The sequence below is a fragment of the Drosophila mauritiana genome, chromosome 3R, assembly GCF_004382145.1.
Source record: "Drosophila mauritiana strain mau12 chromosome 3R, ASM438214v1, whole genome shotgun sequence".
Lineage (NCBI taxonomy): Eukaryota > Metazoa > Arthropoda > Insecta > Diptera > Drosophilidae > Drosophila > Drosophila mauritiana.
In genome coordinates this window covers 26,376,323-26,396,555 of record NC_046670.1, presented here as the reverse complement: position 1 = coordinate 26,396,555, position 20,233 = coordinate 26,376,323, and the positions used below count along the sequence as shown (strand labels likewise).

The 20,233-nt window shown below is 46.4% G+C and overlaps 1 protein-coding gene across 1 annotated transcript; it reads right to left on the bottom strand.

Annotated features, from left to right (window-relative positions):
* Positions 1 to 11,117: 11,117 nt before the first annotated feature.
* LOC117144117 (muscle segmentation homeobox) lies at positions 11,118 to 19,873 on the bottom strand. Its single transcript, XM_033309136.1, has 2 exons — positions 18,429 to 19,873; positions 11,118 to 12,195 (listed from the first exon to the last, which is right to left on the bottom strand). Exons 1-2 carry the CDS (start codon positions 19,633 to 19,635, stop codon positions 11,858 to 11,860), a joined length of 1,545 nt encoding a protein of 514 aa, XP_033165027.1. The 5' UTR covers positions 19,636 to 19,873; the 3' UTR covers positions 11,118 to 11,857.
* Between the last annotated feature and the right edge of the window lie 360 nt (positions 19,874 to 20,233).

Genomic DNA, 20,233 nt, shown 5'->3' with positions numbered 1-20,233 from the left:
CAGGACAACATTTGCGACAACATGCAAATATGCAAATCGATGCGCTGACAATTTTCAGGCGAATCAAATATGCAGTTTTGGCCGAGAATCGCATGGCATCCGCAGCCAAATCTTCCTAACTATGCCCAGCTTTTTGCACACTCTCACGAGATTTGTTAATTTATTTTGGCCGCGTGCCGCAAAGAAATCGCCAGTGGCAACAATAGAGCTGCAGTGGCAGCTACAAGCAATTACGAAAAAGTTACTCTAATCCTGAGGGTCCTGGTATCCTGAACTACTGATTCCATGGTGCTCTGACATGTCCTGCGAAGCTGAGAGTCTGAGAGTCCTGCGCCTGCTCGCTGACAGTGGAACAAGCGGTAAGCGGCTTAGGATTGTTGACTTTCACATCGCAATCACTTAGGGGTTGGTCCTGCGACTCCTGTTTGTTGTTCTGTGCCTCGCTTTTCGCTTTTTGCCCGATGTGTGATTAGCCTATTAGCCAAACAAAACAAAAAATACGGCATAGAATCCCCTAGTAACGCCGCAGACTCATGATGAGAAAGGTAAATATTGAATGTGATGCGCTGTCATCTCCAATAGCAGCAAGTCCAATAAATATAAATGCCCGCAAGGCGTTAGTTATTATGGCAAATCTAATAAAAAAACAGCGTGGGATAAAGGATAAAGGAGTTTTTGTTGGGCAATGCGATCTGAATACTATATTACCAATCAATCATGCAATTAAAACGAGTATCTATAAGTTTGTTTAACTTTAAAGTGCACATTCCCACTTAACTCCTACGATTCGTGGCCAAGTTATATGTGGACCATCCCGATTTCCGCCAGATACCGGGCCTATAAATCACAGACTACAAATATTTATGTGCAAGTATTTAAAAAGAGGTAAGCCAGAACGAAATCAGAATCTCGATGGCCAGCGACTGGACCATTTATTCATGGTTTCGCTTGGGCTTGCATTGTTTTCCGGGCCGCTTATTGACGAAAATTTCAGAAATTTTAATTTAAAATATTTCTTTGAATGCTAAATTGTTGACTCTTTGCACCGTGGAGCTTTGGGGCACTGAATGGCGGCTCCGTGGATGTGGGGCTCCGGGGCCCGAGCGCAAACCAGCTAAGCAAACCCCACGACAAAGACACAAAAGAACAAAAGCGCGCGACAAACAAAAAGCCAGGGCAAACACACAGCCGCCCGCAGTGGGGTTAAGGGGGCCAGCGAGGGGTTAAGCTGGGAGGGGAAGAGCCCGGCTAAAAGCCAGGCTAAAATCGGCTAAGCCCAAGTGAAGTGAACTGAAGCGAACTGAGACATTCGAGGGGCCGCAGGATCGTGTCGCTCGTTTGTTTCTGCTGAAAATCTTAAAATTCTCGCAATTTCATGTTCGTTAAATTTTGATGTTGCAAATAAATTGAATTGTTAAACGTGCAACTTTGGATGTTGTTCTCGATGGCAGTTACTTGCTGTTGTTGTTGCTGTTGTTTTCCCCGCTGTTGGCGGATTGCTGCAGGCGCATATTTAAACAAATGATGGCCAGATTTGGCGGCTTTTGCCCTGCAGCAGCAAAGATTGTTCATCTCGTTGTTCTATGAAACCAGCGAGGGTGGATCGAGCAGTGTGGCAGGGGAAGAGCATGGGAACATTAATGTTATACCGATGTGTTGGCAGTGGGATCATCCTATAATAATCCATTCTTGAATAATATCCTTATCCTTAATATTACCTTGCTGAACATTTGGCAGGGTATCCTTTGATCGGTCAACCCTCGTGCCCTTTTGGTCATCGCTGTCCCAGCAATCCGACTTCTCGTCCCGTCCCCAATTGTCCCCAAAGGCCGTCCGGATTGGATTGGATTGGATCGGATGCTCCGCGTCGTGCCTTTTGTTATTGTGAGTTAAAATATTTATTTGTCGTAGCGCCTGGCCGGAGTGAGAAATTCTGATGGGTTTCTTATTTGCTTGGCTCGGCTTTTTTGCATATGTCCGGCCAGTCAGCCAGTCAGGGAGTCAGGCAGTCAGGCCAGGGCAACAACGATGACTACATTAACCGCATGCATAATAAACCCGGCCCAAAGCGAATCGAGTCCCCCTCCTCAGATCCGCTGTCTATATGTTTGTCGCTCTATTGGCTTCGATTTTATATGGAAATGCGGCATCAACAATGGCTTTATATTTTCCTCTCTCCCGAAGGCGCATTCAAATCCTTGCTGCACCTTTGACATGCTCACTTTGGATGCGGATTGGGATTGGGATTGGGCTGGTATTGGGATGCGGATGATTTATGCAGCCATGGAATGTCGTTTGCTTTGCGGTTTTTCTGCATTTTTATTCGGCTTTCCAGCATCGGCAGCAACATGTGAAAAATTAAGTGATATTTCGGAATTTGTTGGCAGCTCCGCAGAATCGAAGTGGAAGTGCAGTCCTCGGATTGGCCATGGTAATTGATGCCAGTGCTCTCGATCAATGCCCAAGTGCCCAGCGACGAAGATCGTCGGCTGTTTCCCACAGCTGGAAAATGGAAAACCGATTTTCCGTCCCACTAATAGAAAGATTATTAAACGCTGTGTACTTTTTGCCGGCATTGTCGGGCCATTAATTCATCATTATTAAGATGTCAGCATTGTGGTTGACATTTGTGACCAACCATCCGCCGATCCCCCCTCGCAGTCTTGCTCACTTATGCGGGCCACTTGACATCTGTTGGCCGTCACTGAGATTTGGAATCCGATTTGGATGTGCATTTGGATTTGGATTTGAGGCTTGCTCATTTTTGTGTGTGTGCTGTCCATCGGCACCTGCACTTGATTGATGCTAATTTTCCACGACATTATTGCAAGTTAATCGAAAGGCCCGAAATGACGGATGTCCCAAGAGCTGCTGTTGTCGGGCCATGTAATTAATAGATGTGGGTGCCCTCTTTAGCCAGAAACGAGATGGGAACCACTAGATATGCTTAGTAGATCGGGGACAGATGCACTGGAAGACCTGGTGGGTCCTTTCAACTCACTCATTTATCTTGGGATGGCAATAGATGTGGGGCGGTTTGAAAAGTAAAGCAGATCAGTTGATTATAATGATGGTGATATATGTATATTTTAATGATGATCTATCTACATATCCGATGGAATAATGTTACTTAAGCAATTAACTTCTGAGATACTTTACTATATTTGCAAGTCTCCATTTAGCCGAAATTAATTGGATCAAAAAAATGGGTCCACTCAAATGCCCCCGCCAGCGTCGCACTAATTAATGCGAACTGTGCAAAAATTTACGTTTGAATGCTTAATTGGCTGACTATCTGAGCCGTCGCATCAAATCACATGGCTATTTGTTACTCCAACACCCGGACAAAACGAGAGGAACCGGCGATGCGGGGGTCACAATGTAATCAGAGGGCCAAAACACGCAATCCCCTTTCGCACGCACAGAGTCTACAGGCTACCTAAACCATCTAAACCATCTAAACCACCGAGCCACCGAACCACCCACCCACTGGATTCGGGACGCACTGACGGGACCCACAATCGGGTGGCTATATGGTATATAATAACCGTTGTGGGTCGGGGGGAGGTGGCTTCACAAAATGTCTTCCTCACTTTTCGCGCTTAATTAAACAATTAAATTTAATTACGGTTAATATGGCTCTAATTGCTGTATTTCCTACGTCCACACGCACAGAAGGCGCTTTTCCACCCACCACCTGCTCAGAAAGCCAACTAACTGTACATGGTCCTATATGGTATATAGACAGATGCACATAGAAAAGCTGGGAAGCTGGGTCTCATCGGGGTCTCCTTTTGTGCTCGATACATAAAGGCATCAAATTAAAAGTGCCAACGCCAGGTCATTTCGTGTGGGCCAGAGAGGGACGGCAACAGGGGGTGGCAAAACTCCAGAAAGAGAGCGAGAATGAGTGGGGGCAATAGCAGTCAAAATGTCCTTACACGGACTATCTGTCTGACATTTCCCCCATTCCGAGAAGCAGAACACAATTAAGCGGAAAGAAAAATTATTATAACTTTATGTTTTGTCATTCCAGCCACGTTCGAGTGTGCGAAAGAGATGGCTGTATGGCTATGTGGCACATAAGACAGTCGGGGTAGTAGTACATAAACTAAAATCAATAAAAAACTACCCCCAGAGTTTCGGTGGGGATAGCAATTCACCACGACTGAAGAAGACCGCTGCAGGTGTGTTGAGTTTGCGCAGGACGATTGGGAGAGTGAGTGGGAGAGAGAGAGAGAGAGAGAGGCTTGGAGCTGCAGCCAGAAAGGGATGGCCCGCTTGAACACTTTGTCCTGTTTTGTCGCCCGGCAATTTTCTTTCGCACGGGAAAATTGCAAAAATGGCGGCGCCTCAGCCGCTGCCGCAGCCGCAGTCGACGTCGACCATACTAATATGTCCAATTGTGGAAAATAATTATAATGAAACAAATTTCCACTCACTTGCCGAAGAGGAAGGCAAAACGTCATATCCTTTTGGCCGCACTGACCCTTCTCGCTCGCACACTCACGTCCTCTCCCTCTCTCTCTCTCGTTCTGCACCGGGGGGATCTCCACCCACTGGGAATGTAATAAATGGCTGCGTTTACCGTTACTTTTTCCACCAAGGGGTTGTGGTGTAAAGTGCTTCTGCGTGTGTGTGAGTGTGGTTGAGTTGAGCGAAATTAAGTTCATATAAAATAAAAGCAACAATATAATGGCAGTGCAGCCGTGGGAGTTAAATCGTTTCTACTTGAATTAAGGTGAATTGTCTGCCAGTTTATGTTTGCTTCTCTCTCTATGTGTGTGTGTGTATTTACCCTTTACCTCCTTCCCTTTTTCGCACAGTGCATCCGTGTGCGTGGGCATAAATCTCCGTGTTGGTGAATTTTATTGTCTCCACTTGCCATGGATTTCTGAGTTATAATTGGAAGTGTAAAGCAATAAATGTAACTCTTTGGGGGAGACAAAAGAAAAACATTTACCGTTTTCAAATGAGAAAGCCAAACAAACGGAAAAAATATGCAAAAGATTTATCTGGTCAGGGAATATTCAATGGGCGAAATTGAAAGTCGACGAATACGTACGTTTCTTTGGCACTTCCGACTGTCTTTGTCATTTTACAAATATATTTTTACAAATATCTTCGGATACATTTTCAACTCCTTAGTTTAATTCTAGCTTTTCCTAACAGATTAATTAATCTCAATTACCTGATTGCAAAGTAAATTAAAATCAGTATGATGCCACCTGCCTCAGGATATTCATTGCACTGCATCCAGTCTGTGGAACCCGTTGTTATGGGATTACTGGGTATCTTTATCACCCGGAAGCAATCAAACTTAATCAACTGAGCTGTGGCAGAAGCCCCCATCATTATCGCCCCTCCCCTACGGAACGCCCCTGGAGCCACCCCAAGTCGAGCTCGGATTGATGAATGAGAAATGGAGCCCATCAATGGCGCCCCTCGTTGTGGGGCAATCTGGCTGGAATATCTAAATGCCCGCTAATTTGCTTAATAATTGCATTTGGCATTAGAGCAGCAGTAGTGGCACAGCGGCTTACAGTGGATCGCCTTTTTCCATTTGCCAGCCAACAATCAACGTCATTCAGCGTTTCCCTTGGGCGCCTAATGGCACCACCAGAATCGCCAGCTCCACCAATGTGGAGCTGGCCCCCACCTCCCCCCTCTAAGCAGTAATGGCAACAATATGCAGCAAGACGGGAGCAAACAGCTTCATGTGGCAAGCCATCAATTCTAAGTAGATGACACCGCGCAGATAAATTTGTCCCACTAAATTGGCCAAAACATGAAATAATTGCGAATGTAATTAGTTATTGCCCACAAGAGCGAGAAGTCCGCACACACAAAGAGCGGGACAGACGTCAGAAGGCCACGGGCGGGGGGAAAGGGGGAGGCGACACAAAGAAGCTGATGCAGATGGGAATAAATGTGGCTGAGCAGGGGAAAGGGGGGCTATCTGTAGCTATGAGGCTGCGAGGGATCACACTCAGAAAAATGTATCATAATCTTGATTGATATTCATACTATGTGATATTGTTGTGTCTTAAGTAGAAATCATCAGCAATGACTTTGTTTTATGTTTATAATTGATGCTAATGAAACTAATTTACTTTATTACATTCAGCTAAGTTAATATATGTATATGTAATAAACTTTTTTTTATTTTCCAACTTATTATCAAAGTTTTAGAGATTAAGATGATTTTTCTTGCAGTGCACTCCTGCTGGTGGAGTCAAGTGGAATGCCATGCTGCAGATGTCACTTAATTTCGCACAAAAGTAAATTGTCTTGTTGCAACAGCAACAACAACAACAATAGCAACAAACAGGAACAGAAACAACAACCATGGCACAAGAGAAACGGACAAACATTACATGCTCTGGCTTTAAGTCCAGTTGTGGATGGGGATGTGCCTGTGGATGGGGCTTTGGATGTGGCTACATAGCAGTTAGCTGGCTTTCCCCTCCGCCCACATTTCCCGCCGCCCCTTTTTCAGAGCACCCTCTCCCCACACCACCTTTCTCACACCATCGCATCCAGCGGGCTAGAAAACATTTCTGACCCGGCTGGAAGCAATGGGAACAGAACAGCCTGTTACCAACTATCTTAGCTGGTTTTTTCAGCCGGACGAGGCTGTTTTGGGGCCGTTTTGGGCGCGCATGCCGACGATTAAAATCTTCAGACAAATTTTGCATTTTGCTGGCGTCTCTGTCGCACACAATCCGGCCGCATGAATTAAAAGCCGTGGCAATGCCAAGTGGCAGCAACGCATAGAAGATGAAAATACCCTTACTAGATTTTTGCTTTACATTACTACTAAGGCGTACTAAGTGGATGTGAAGCAGGACAACTGCGCGCCAGCAAGGGCATTCGGAATTAAATTGTATCTGCAGCGACGACCTACACTTTCGCTAATGTATCTCGCAGATACAGATACCATTCCGCCGGGAGTACGTGCGTTCGTTTTCGGTTTTTGGGGCGCAAATTAATTGTGCGCCCAAACGGAGCGTGCCGACGCAGACGACGACGCGCTTGATATGCGCGATTCCTTGAAATTGTTCGCCTGAAAATGCAGCAGGCAGCACTGCATTTAATTCAATTGAAAATAGTGCGAAGCTGCACTGAAACCAGTGGGGTGGGGGGGGGTTAAGGCAGCCACAGCAGCGGGCACAAAAATTTAATTGAGTATTCGAGAACGTAAAGTCCGCGGGAGGAGCGCTGCCTCGACTTGGAGCGTTTTCGCAGAATTCTAAACTTGGAAATTAGGTTTCAGACACGACAATGTTCCTCGGCTGCCGGTCCTCCAGGTCCTCCGCGTCCTCCAGGCTTATCGGGCGCGTATCTCACGCTATTTTGTTTAATTGCATGCCCCACAACTCAATTCCAGGAATGCCAGCAGTTGACCAAAAAATTAATGCCCACCTTTGGTGTGTGGGATCGCTGATCTTTCGGCCTAAAAAGCGGGAAAAATTATTACGCATATTTTCCATTACCCGCCCGCTATGAAAGTCATAAAAACCACAAAATGTAACCAACTCACCTGACCCAAAGTCCGTGACACCGGAGGGGAATATTCGGCTCAAGTGAAAAGTAAGTGGATATGGAATTGTTTTTTATTTGCTCGCCCCGAAGTGCGAACAAAATGAGCGGAGGAATGAAAGGAAAGGCGCTCGAAAAACTTAATTGACGCCAGGGAATTCCGCGGAAAATGAATCATTTGCATAAACGAAGTTGAGGGAAATGGCAGGTTTCATTTTGGGACATTGGTTAACACAAGGGAGCGAATTCTGAATGCCCTTTTTGGAGGATTAAATGGGAAGTAACGCATTCTATACTATATCTTCTTTACCCTGGAAAATGCAATTTTCCGGACACCTCTGTTGATTTTCCCATCACTCGCACCCTATCTGCTACACATGTGCCGAAGACCGATGATTCCGAACTTCTGAAGACTCCGAAGATTCTGAAGAATCAGGTGGTTGCAATGCTTCTGGGAAATCGTGGAAAGCAGCTGTGCGCTCGCATAACGAGGTGAAAACATTATTTTTATTACCTAATTACCTCAATTTATTCGCGGTAATTGCGAGTGCTCTCCATTCGAGTGAGTGGATCGCCATGCCGTCTGCAGAGGAGGCTTTACGACCATCCAGAATGTGCGTCTTTTGGCCGAGAAGCGGGTTAAGCAAACGGATTTCCAATTCGCTTGACTTAATGAATGGATCTTCTGTGAATTCTTCTGCATATGAGTGTATCTGTCTCTGGGCAATCATAGTTTGTTGAACTTGCTGTCGGCTGATGGAGATGTTGGTGTTGGGCTGGAAAAACTACAATCTACGAGGAGTTGGGGGAGTTTTTCCACTATATATCTTGCATAATCAGCCCATAATGAGCTCATTTGCATGTGTCCATGTGTGGGTGTTAATTAAAAAATGTTATGCTTGGATTTGCACTCCCAGAAGTTGCTACTAAACGTCTGTTTTGATTCTGATGTGAAATGTGCTAGTGAGATGGTGTTGTATGAAAGAAAAGGTGTATGAATATTTTGGAGTTTCATAGTTTCCCTCTGTGTTATCATTCTCTTACATTTGTCTGTTGTTAATCCACCTCAATCCGCAGTTAATCAATTAAGCAGAAAACAACTGAAATCAAGTTGTAAGCAGATCTTAACTGCTCTGCCTCAATTGGGTCTTCCCCATCCCCGATCCCCGATCCCCAATCCCCTAACCCCTCCTCCTCTCAACCCAATCGATTCCCATTCCGAATCCCTCGGCGGCTGGCCCATTGATAACTTTGAACACAAATATTATCATTGTAAATGCGCCGCCTCACAGTTGGGCGTTAATATCAAGCTGTGATTTCGTCAGGGGGGCGGGGGAGTCGATATATACACGTATACATATACGTTTGATTGGGTCCCGAGCAGTGGGGCACAAAGACAGAGACAGCAAGAGAATGAAAGAGTGAGAGGGAGAGGCGGAGGCAGAGAGAGACGACGCCAAACAAATGCCCGCAATCAGCGCAGGCGGCGCTCGGTCCATTAGGCCCGATATAAAGCTTAATTGCCGGACTCGGCCAAAATCGCAGCAGGCTACCAATGTGACCAGGCTGTGATTGTGCTGCCGACGCAGCTCATTTTCCCGACGCTGACCACACTGGCCGAAATTTAGTTTGAGATACAATTTTTAATATAAAATGTATTAACCATAGAAAAGTTTGTATAGTTCAAATTGCATAAAGTTCAATAACTTGCACTTGGCTTATAAGCTAACCACCTGGTGCCACTGGTTTCTCTCAGTGCATTTTAAGGCTCGGCTTTGGTGTCTTTTCGGTTTCTGTTTCTGTTTCAGTTTCAGGCTGTGCCAAATGATTTGATTACGTTTTGATTAACGCATTGCACTTTCCGGCGCGCTGCGTTTTGCATGCAGCGCCACCTGCGGCTACCTGAATACGAATACGCATACCTGAAGGCGAGGCCGGGCCTAATTATTAAGCGGGCGAGGGGTCCAGTCCCCAGTCTGATGCCCCCGATTGATTCCCCCGATCGCCCTATGCGGAGCAATATAGCCATTCTGGCGGGGATCGGGGCCTGGGCGTCAGACGTTGGCGTCTGCGTAGGCAGGCATTGTAATTATATACGCGTAATTAATTGCGGCGACAATCGATTTGACATCCGAGATAAAAACGGTCGGCTGCCGCGGAGAATTCATTTATCAATTCCTGATGAACAGTAAATGCATAATAAATGTAATTGTTTTATTGCTACCCAATAAAACATCGCACGATTGCAGCTTAATTGTTAACAAATTATATTCAAATCGCGCGAAAGGCAAGCAAGTAGCGAGGTGAATTCGCTACTGTTTGAATGGAATATGGCTATTATATACCCTGCAAATGATATAATCAATCCGTTGATCAGATTTGGGTATTAATATTTAATATAAAATTTAATATTGGTGTTGGAAAGCTCTCTATGAATAATCACATTATAATTCATTTGACATTATTATTCTATCACAGTTTCATCGACGGAGGAAAAACCCGCGTCTGAAACATTTATGCCCATATTTGTTCACACTTGACAGCGCCGAGCTCTCGGAAATTTTCTTTCCTTATCAGCCGAAAGCTGGCAAATAATAAGAATAATATTTTAATTTATTTATTGAGCGCACACGCACTAACACACCTGCGCAGATCTGCGAGGAGCAGCAACACTTGTTTGCCATTCGTAAATAAATCAAAATAGCTAAATTATTTGACGTGTTGCTCGCTGCTGCGGCGACGGCGTGTTATTTCCATTTGTAATTAAATTAATTGGGTTTTAATTCCAGGCGATAAGGAGCGGCGATTATTGCCACTGACGCTCGGCCAACTGTCAACAACAAATAAAGTGAATAAAAAATGTATTCGTTATTGAACCCGGCCTGACACTCGACAAATCGCGCAGGAATAAAAATTATAATGCAAACAATTTGATAATCACTCAATTGCAATCGTAATTCGCCGATTGCTAGCACGTATATATATATATATGTATATATTCAAATGCTCAGCGATACGCATACGCCATGTGGGCCAGTTGAGCTGCCCCAGCAACCGACTGCCTGATTAATTAAATATTAATTGCCAGCCGATAAGGAAGCTCCGCCAAATGTTGGGTTTTACTGGATTCTCAAAAATGAGTAATGCTGAAATTGTGAAATATTCCTGCATTAATATAAAAATATAATATATAATATTCCCGCTCAATTTGCTGCGGCCACCAATTTCACATTCTCGATTTGCGATGGTTTTGCAATGGCACGGCATTGCAACATAGGCAATCGCACTTATGCAATCATCCGTTGGAAATATGAAAATAACACTTTACGTGTTAATCAAAACAAAATATTGTTTCCCTGACATTTCACGAGGCTGTCGATAATGGAGAGCTCATTCTCATAATCAGCATCGAATGAGACACACTTTGTAGCTAGGAAAATAGATTCGTTCGTCCACTGAACTGGAAAATGTGTTTGAACTAAATAAAATAATATGCATATTGTGAAATAGTTTTACCACCAACAAATTAAACCAAAATTGTTAATTTTTTTGTATAATTATATATTTTTCAATGATTTTGTATGATTTTCCTTCTGCTCTTTTCGCATGTTTTTGTATCAGCTTTTCACATTCGATTTTATGATTTACGATTAAACAACTACAGAGGATTAACGCTATATGGTATTCATAATATTTTATGCGTGTATGAACTATATGTATAGGTCTGTGGTATTATCGTAAAGTACTTTTAACGGCATAGTTATAGCATTAGATTAGTTTAGTTTAGGTGCTTAGAAGTATTTTTTAAATACACGATCGATCCATTAGCTAGACTGACTTACTTGGCAAAATACAATACAATCAAATATGAATTTAGTTAGTCGGTAATTTACGCTTATTGACTTGGTTTGTGCAAACGAATGCCGTTCGGTTCTTTTGTCAATTGGTTATGCGAAACAAACGAACGAAGGTTTTGAATTGAATTGATTGGGTTTACTTGCTAGATTTATGTACAATTAGGAAACATTTTTCTGCTTGCTTTTTGCTCTCGCTATATACAGGGTTCGATTGCTCGAATCGGGTGCAACTCCTCCGCTTCTTATAGTTATTTACAGGGTGTGCATTTGAAACAACATTTGGAAGTATCGTAACGTAAAATGCGCTAACATCACAGCAAAATTTTGGGGGTTTCCGCTCGAGGACCGCCGCCAGCGGCTATTTGGTTACCAGGATGAAGATGATCGTGGGCACTGTGGCTCAGTGGGCGTTGGTGGCGCATCTGTTGGCGATCGTGGCCCACCAACTGGGCCGCCACTTATCCCAGGTGCATCAGGCTCGGGTGGAAGTACCCGGCCATGGCCCACTGGGCACCAGGTGCTCCTCGGCCCAGCGCCGCCATCTTGATCTTCTCGATCTCGGCCTCCTGCAGGCGCTTGGCCTTGGCCCTTCGGTTCTGGAACCAGATCTTCACCTGCGTCTCCGTCAGCCGCAGCGAGGAGGAGAACTCCGCCCGCTCGGCGATGCTCAGGTACTGCTTCTCCCGGAACTTCTTCTCCAGCGAGAGCAGCTGCTGTGTTGTGAAGGGGGTGCGGGGCTTCCGGTTGGGCTTGTGCTTCCGCAGGTTGCACTTGATCCGCGGCGGTTCGTTGGCATCTAGAAATAGAAATAGAAAGAATCTTGATTAGTTGTCTGTTGCACTAGAAGTCTCATTGAGAAAGGTAAAGTGGAAAACTCTGTGTACTTCTAATTATTTGTCCCTAACACTTTCTCCGCCAACTGTGCAGTCCGCTCAAGAAAGACGCCTACTCCAAAGCGCCTTCAATCTTAAAGATTTGCTTGTCTGAGAGCTTCGTCCGCTTTAAGGGACACCTACTGTAGCATTAAGCATGCAAAATGCAGCCGCTTGCTGAATGAAATGTGCTGTCAACCGCCGCTGTCCTTGGCCTTGTCAATTTGGCTAAAAGCGGCAGCGGCAACAATATACGGTAATTACTCCTTTAAGTGGCCAATAAATTTGCTGTCTAAACTATTTGTCAGACAAAGTAGCAGCAGTAGCGACGGGAAATGCATTCCCCGAGTGAATCCCCTCCTCCTCCTCCCAGCCAAATCCCCATTCCCCCGACCATATCTCAGTTCGATTCTCTCCACGGCAAAACAATTTTAATTTGGGCATTTTGTTTTGGCAAACAAAGGCAGCCAGAGGAGAAGTAAGAAACCAAAAAAAAAACAGCACAAAGCAAAAAGAAACGTGCAGGCCTTATAAAGACGACCGATCCGTTGAGAAGGGGGGTTCGAGCAGCAGCAGCAGCAGCTGTTGCAAGTTGCGAGTTGCGAGTTGCATGCCGGGAGTGTTGTTAATGAAAGTAATGAGCTTGCCATCGGGGCTGCGCCAAAACCACAAAGATGCAAATGGCATTTTAAAGATGCAGTCAGTCCGGGTCAGATCTCCAGGTCCCCACAACCCCCCTCCGAATTCCCTTCCTTTCCAGGCACGCGTAATTTATTGGGCATTTTGTTTTCAGGCTGAGAAACGAAGGCAGCACTCGAATCAAAATAAAGACAAATGCAAATGATATGCAGCGCTTTAATTTTACGCACAATTGCACAAATTGAAATTGCCGAGTGACAAACGTGGCCAAGTTGCCTGCTTTTGTAATTGCTTTTCATGCTCTGCGAATGGCAAACGATGCATTAAACAACAATAAACGAAAGGCATGTAAACCCAAAACATATTATGGTGCTCTGATTCGAGTAGGAAGTGGACTGCCAAGCTGCCTCTTCTGATCCTAAGAACATGCGACATTTTATGATGTTATGTTTTCAGTAAACAAATAACTGTCGCACTTCGAACTTCGGACCATAAAAATGCGACTGGCGATGGAATCAGAACTCATAATCCGCGGTGGGAAACCTGAGCTGACTGGCTCATTAAGTAATTAGTGTGACATGGCGGAGTTATGTTAATGCTGCTGCCTTATCGATATGGCCGATATGCATATAATTTCACTTATTTGTGAGCCCCGCTTTCTGGCCAGGTCGTAAAAGCGTTTTGTATGGGCCCCTAACAAGGCGGAGTAAATCGCCTGATTCCAGGTGCCCCGGTCTCCATAATGAAGTCTGCATTCACAAAATTTGTTACAGACTCTGCGACTCCGATATATTTAAATATAAACATGCATATACACTTTGTAATTCGGCTTGTTTTCTTGGCCAGCTTGCATTCCGTGTGAAGTTTTGATTTTGTCTTGTCTTGTTTTGGTATTTTGTTGTCGCTCTTGTTGTATTGGCCATAAATTAGTGGCCAAATTAGCATTTAAACGAGGCGGCCAAACTTTTACAGCCCTTTTCGCCTTTGTCACAGGTTGGTCGCTCGACTTTTACGACTCTTTTTCTTACAATAATATTTATACGCAGCATGGCTTTAATATTTATGTGCCATATTTATGCGCGAAACTTTGTTGGCCTGGCTTACTGGCTTAAAAAAAAGTAAAATTAATAAAAATCCTTCTTAATTATTAATCAGTTTCCACTGCACCGACTTGCATTTCCATTATTTGTATGCAGTAACGTGCTCCAATCTTGCCTTCTTTTCGTTTCGTTTCGATTCGGTTTGCTTTACATTTATTTCAAAATTAATTGCTCATTTGTCGCTAAATTGTTGGAATGGGGTTTCCATAGCAAGTGAGCTGGATTCGCCGCCCCCTTGCCCCGCCCACCGACTGCCTGTGGCATGTTGCAAAACCTGCGGAAAAGCTGAACAACTCGAGGCTCAAGGGGCAAGATGGAGACGCACGCTGAAACCAGAGTGCGAGACTCGTTTTCGCCTTTTTGCTCTTTTATAGGCATTGTTGCTGCTGCTGCTGCGAGTTGCTGCTGCTGCTGCGAGTTGTTGCTGCTGCTGCTGCTGCGGCTGGGGCAATACGTCGCCATTGCCAGCGCAAAATACATGCCACAAACGCCAATTGTGACATTTAGCCTATGTTTGTAATGGATTTTCAATTAATTTGAGTTCTCCGGTGTATTGTAGCCGCGACATCGTATAAGACCATCGAGCAGCAGCAACTGCAGCAGCAACAACAGCTGCTAAATGAGACAGGCAACAAGCAATTGTGAAATTTACGCGTATCGATCGGAGCGGCAGCAATACCAATACCAAATATCCAAAGCAATCGCTTTATATAGCCGGCGGTGACAAGGCTCGATTGATGTGCGGTGCAAATTGCTGGCAATTAATTCTTCATTAAAGCGTTTTCGCATAGCACCATCCACATCCACATCCACGTCTTGTACATCCAGTAGCGTTTTTGCAGTGAAAACCGTTGAGCAATATGGAGTGCACTAGGATTGGACGCAGTGGATGGAGTGGATGGATTGGATGGATTGGGCAGATCGCTGCCCGGATGGCTAATTCAATTACACGCTTACGGTCAAAACGGCAATCGCTTTGGGACCTCAGGCCGATTTCATAATGTGCGATTTTAATTAGCTCCAAATAGGTGTTTACCGGCTAACTGAATGATTAGCCGAAGGTCCTGGGCGCAGGGAGCCCAGTTGGCCAACTAGCGCACCGGTTAAACGGGTCAATTAATTAGTGGGCAGCGTGCTAAGAACCAGTTGCCAGCGATGAGTTTTACTGCAACTATTTCGCTCAGTGCTGTTGCACTGCCCACTCTGTTGCAATCTTGTCACATTGCGTGCCACATGGTATCTATTTGGACTGTTTTGCAATGAAGTTCGCTGCCTCTGGGCAAGATAAGAGTGCTGGGATAGCCCGTGGGCTGGGTGGGGCCACCTCTTATGACAGCTTCCAAACGCTATTTAATTACTCAGGTGCAGCGCAGCAACAACAGCAGCAGCAACAAGCGCAGCAGCAGCAGCAACATCCAACAGCAACAGCAGGCAGCTCAAATTAGTTGAACTACCAATTGTCTACAAATATTTAGCAAATGTTTTCTCAACCTCACAGATACACACCATCACACACACACACACCTAGCACCCCCTTTAACACCCCACTGCCCCCGCGCTTAACCCATCACCATTCGCAGCACCAGCACCTTCGTTTTGTCTGGCCTGGTAATTTAATGCAAATAAATTTTATTTACCAAAACATACATCAAAATGTCTGCGCCGCCACACGCCCCCTCGAAGCCCCCTCCCCCCTCGCCCATGTCGCTGTGTTGCATGTGTGTATTTAGTACAGCGTATGCACGTTAGATGGCGTGCAGAATGCAAATATTATTTTAGCTTTTGACTCTTTCGACTTGGAGCCTTGCAAATGGTGTTAAAACGCATGCCAGCGGCCCCCAGCCACCTTAACCCCTCGCTGCCCCCCCTTGTCGACTGCCCCGGGTCTTCCTTAACCCTCTTCTCGCTTTTCGCCAACCAGCAGCCGTCTGTCAACGTTTAAATTGCTGCCGTTGCCGTTGTTGAAAATTGCGTGTTTTGGGTGGGCGTTGCTGACATGCCACACCCACCGTTTTGGCCAGGTTTTCTCGCCCTCTCTCTTTCGCTCTCTTGCCGGCAAACGTGGTGTGCATGTGTGTGTGTGCCTGGCTCTATGTATTTATGCAATGACTCCCAAGTTGTTGCTCGTTTGTTCAGCTTGAAAATTAATTTCTATAATGGCTGCCAAGAATTGCAGCTGCAATGCGTGGTGGTTGAGTAACAAGGGCCGTCGAGGGGTTAAAGGGGGCGCAAATGGGTGGCATGTGCAGCATACGTGACTCGACTGCGCTTGCAATTAGTTAAATTATGAAGGCACAAAGGGAATTCCCCATATTGCAACACGAAGATGCTAATCAAATGGCAGGGCAAAAACCAAACAACTTCAAGCCGACTGTGTGTGTGTGTGTTCCCTAATCTAATCGAAGGTAGTTTCATTTAATAGTCCATGAAGGAGCCGACAAACGGTAGCCAGAAGATACAACCTGTATCTACCAGTTCTGCATTCGCCGAAGGCACTAAGTACCTAACACTTGACATAATGCCGCAGAAGATAGCGGCGCAGGTCAGAAGGGAAACCCTCCGGAAAAACAGGGGATCATCAGTCCACAGAAGACAGCAACCTGCTGCGCTAATGAGACACGCTGTACACAGGAACCAGAAACTGAGACCGAAACTGAGGGCCAGAAGACAACACAAAGTAAAAAACAGCTGCCAAATGATACGAAACGAAATGAAATGAAATGAAGTTGTTCGACTGTATTTTATACACATGCAGCAGTTGACAGCCAAAATAAGCGGCAAATGTTTGGAATAGTTTATTCATCTCGGCATCTTTATAGGGAAGGAACAAAAGATAGCTCAAGTGGCCGATGAAGGGCGGTGAATTGATGGCCCACATCGAGATTGATTTATTTCGATTTCTTGAATAGGTTCCTTTTGAAATATTTTAGAATTTATGAAGGCACTTTAAGAGATGCAGTTCTGAAATGCCATGTATTTGAATGAGGTGGTAACATGGTAATATTCAAACTAACCTACTTTAAAGCCCAAATTTCCTAATGTAACACCCTATTTGCAGCCCTTTTTTTAAGCCAAGCCGACAGCTTTATAAAACAATGCTTTGTGGTGGCAAAAAACCCGAGCATATGCAGCAAAAACAGGAACAATAGTTGCTGGTCTGCATATAAAAAGCAAATTTACACTTTTTTGCCCACCGTTTTTGCACCGCCCTTTCCGAGTTTTTCGAGTTTTTCGAGTGTGTTTGAGCAACTTTAAGGAGCGGAAACGCAGAGTTCGCGATGGCCGAGTAAAGTTCACATGTCAGTCCGGCATCAAAGTGTGACTTGGCGAGTGTTTTTCCCGATTTTCCCGCAGTTATTCCCTACGGCCCACGGCGCTTTTTGTCCAGGAAATGCAGGCAAAGTGTGAACTGTGCATGCAGATAGAGATCGCCCAGTTAAACAGCCAGACTCGCTTCAATTAGTCTGGCTGGTCGGTTAGACAGTCCGCTTTTTACGCGCTTATTATTAGATTTTCCAATTCGGAAATGGTAATGGGGGGCTGGCTGGTTGGCTGGCTGTCAGACCGGAAAACACCGAAAAACGCCGCTGGCCAGCGAGTGCAATGAATAATCAGACGTGGCCAATTGAGTCAAATCAGAACCGACGCGACTATCATCAGCCATCATCATCATCATCATCATCATCATCAAATAATGGGCCCAGCGCAATCAGGCAGTTTTCATTGTTTTATTTAAGGCCCCGCAATAATTGCCACGCACTTTGACTACGAACTGCAGTCACGATCACTTCCAGTCCATCGCCATGATGACGATGACGACGAGGTGGCCATGATGGAGCACCCGCAGCTCGCGTCCGACCAGGAGCGGAGAGTCACCATCGATGCCAATTAAGGCGAGGGGCGGCAGTTAATTGAATTAAAATGCGACACAAAATGGTGTAGATAAAGTTGCCACCGCGCACATGGGGCATAAAACAATGAGAGGTGGGGTGTGTGGTTTGAAATTCCTCCATTAAATAAATCGTTTTTGAATACACATCGCTGGCTGCTAATGGGGAATTTGCTCCCAAGCGGAATTCACGTATTTCTATTGTTTGCGGGTTCAGAAGTTCATGTTTATGAGTTTACGGCTAATTATAAATAAATATATGGAATTTAACTGTATATACTCGTATTTACTTTGATGTTAAGGCTCTGAATTGAAACTATTTGCAAACTGTTGTTGTTGGTTGTTTTTTAAAAAGCAAATCTTTTGAGTTCTATAATTTCTCCTATATATTCTTATTTTCCCATTATTTAATTTGCCTATTCAAATGAGTTTAAAATATCGCTTAGGACAGCAGTTAAGCACGTGTAGCAGATAAGGTTTATCATTTCCCCTCTAGGAAGTACAAAAGAAAGTGGATAACGACACTTACCTCCACCGAATCCTGCTCCCGGAAACATGCCAGGCGGTCCGAAGGGCGGCATTTGTCTGGTTCCTGGCCACGGAACTCCACCGCCCATTCCCGTCCAGGCCACCGCCGCGGCGGCCAGTGCACTGAAGGGAGTGGGGCGGATGGGCACATGACCGGAGGCCAGGGCCGCCGGGGAAAGTATCGTGGATTGCATGTGAGAGCCCGGCGGCGGACCGTGCGGCGATTCCAGCGACTTGCCGCTGCCGTCGAGGCCGTCGGGCGTGGAGCGCGGCGAGTCGTCGGCGTTCATGTCCTCAATATCCACAATGGAGTCCTCCTCCTCGTCGTGATCGGCCTCGTGGTCCTGCAGCATCTCCTCGTCGTACTCCAGCTCCGAGTCCGTGTGGCTGCCCAGCGGCGAATGGCGTTCGTTTTTGGCGGGAGTGGATGCCACATTGCCCTGCGATCCCAGGGCGGATCCCAGTGGCGTGGAGCTGGGCGTGGAGCTCGTGGAGGCGGGTGGCGAGTTGGCCCGGGCGTCGGCCTGCTGTTGCTGCTGGCGCAGCTGGGCGGCCATCGCCTGGTGCTGGGCATGTGCCGCCGCAGCCGCATGGGCGGCCTGCAGCAAGTGGGCGTGGTGCGCGACGGCGGCGGGATGGAAGGTGTTGGCGGGAACTTGGGCGGCCGCACTGGCCGGCGGAGGCGGCGGCGTGCTGCTGGCCTGGGAGATGGGCGAGGTGGCCGCCGAACTGGTCAGGTTCTGGGGTCCGTCCGCCGCCTGGTTGGGTGGCGTTCTGGGCCTCGTGTCCGCCAGGAGGGAGGCCACGCTAAAGTTGCTCAGTCGGGAGGTGGTCTTGTGCAGATGGTGGGCCGGCGGATGCACTGCGGCCAGCTGGAGCGCCGCCGCCTGCTGCTGCTGTTGCTGCTGCTGCTGGTGTTGCTGGTGCTGCTGCAGCAGATGCTGCTGGTGGGCCAGCAGCAGTGCCGACGGCGAGGTGGGACTGGCCAGGGCGTTCAGGCCAGCCGGGTGGCTGGGACTCAGGTTGGTCAGGTTGCTGCTGGTCATGTTGCCGCTGCTCATGTTGCTGCTGTTGCTGCCGCTGTTGCTGCTGCTGCTGGTGATGATGAGGTTACCCGCGGGAGTGTTGCTGCTCGGCGGCACCGTGGGACTGGTCATCGTCTGGCGCAGACCTGTAACTGTCATGCTCGCTGGGCTGAGCTTTAACATAAAGCCTTTCGATCGTTTGTGTAACTGTGGCTCGTTAATACTGTGCTTTAGGTGCGCCGGTTAATTGGTTCATTGAGACATGGTCTGCTGTTAATTTGTTTTGATTATCTTTCAATTAATGCGCTCGTTCATCACACGCTTGGGAAACACAGACACACACTGTCACACGCGGCGTTTTGTATATTTTCAGGGGCTATTTATTTCCAGAGAGAGACACGTCCTCTTGAGATCACGTCTGTTCTGCGACTGAAACTGTTGTCGCAGTTTCGGATGCACCGCTGCCTGCCACACAGATACTCACCCACACCGACGCACTCGACGATTGGTGGTGGGAAACCGGCTGTGCAGAGCGTGCCTCTCTCTCACTCCCGTGGTGGAGTGCACCGCGTGCGACACCATTTTTATTGGTTTCGAGACTAGCTCGCTCGCTCTTTTTTTCCGGTATGAGTCTCGTATTTCTCCACTTTTCTGACTTTTGTTCCGCCTTCTTTTCTCTTTCGCTCTCGCTTCAGTGTGGTGAGTTTGCCGCACTCTTGCCGAGCAGACAGAGATGGTGTTGCTGCCCCGCAGTATAGCCATCCCTGTCGCACGCCTAATT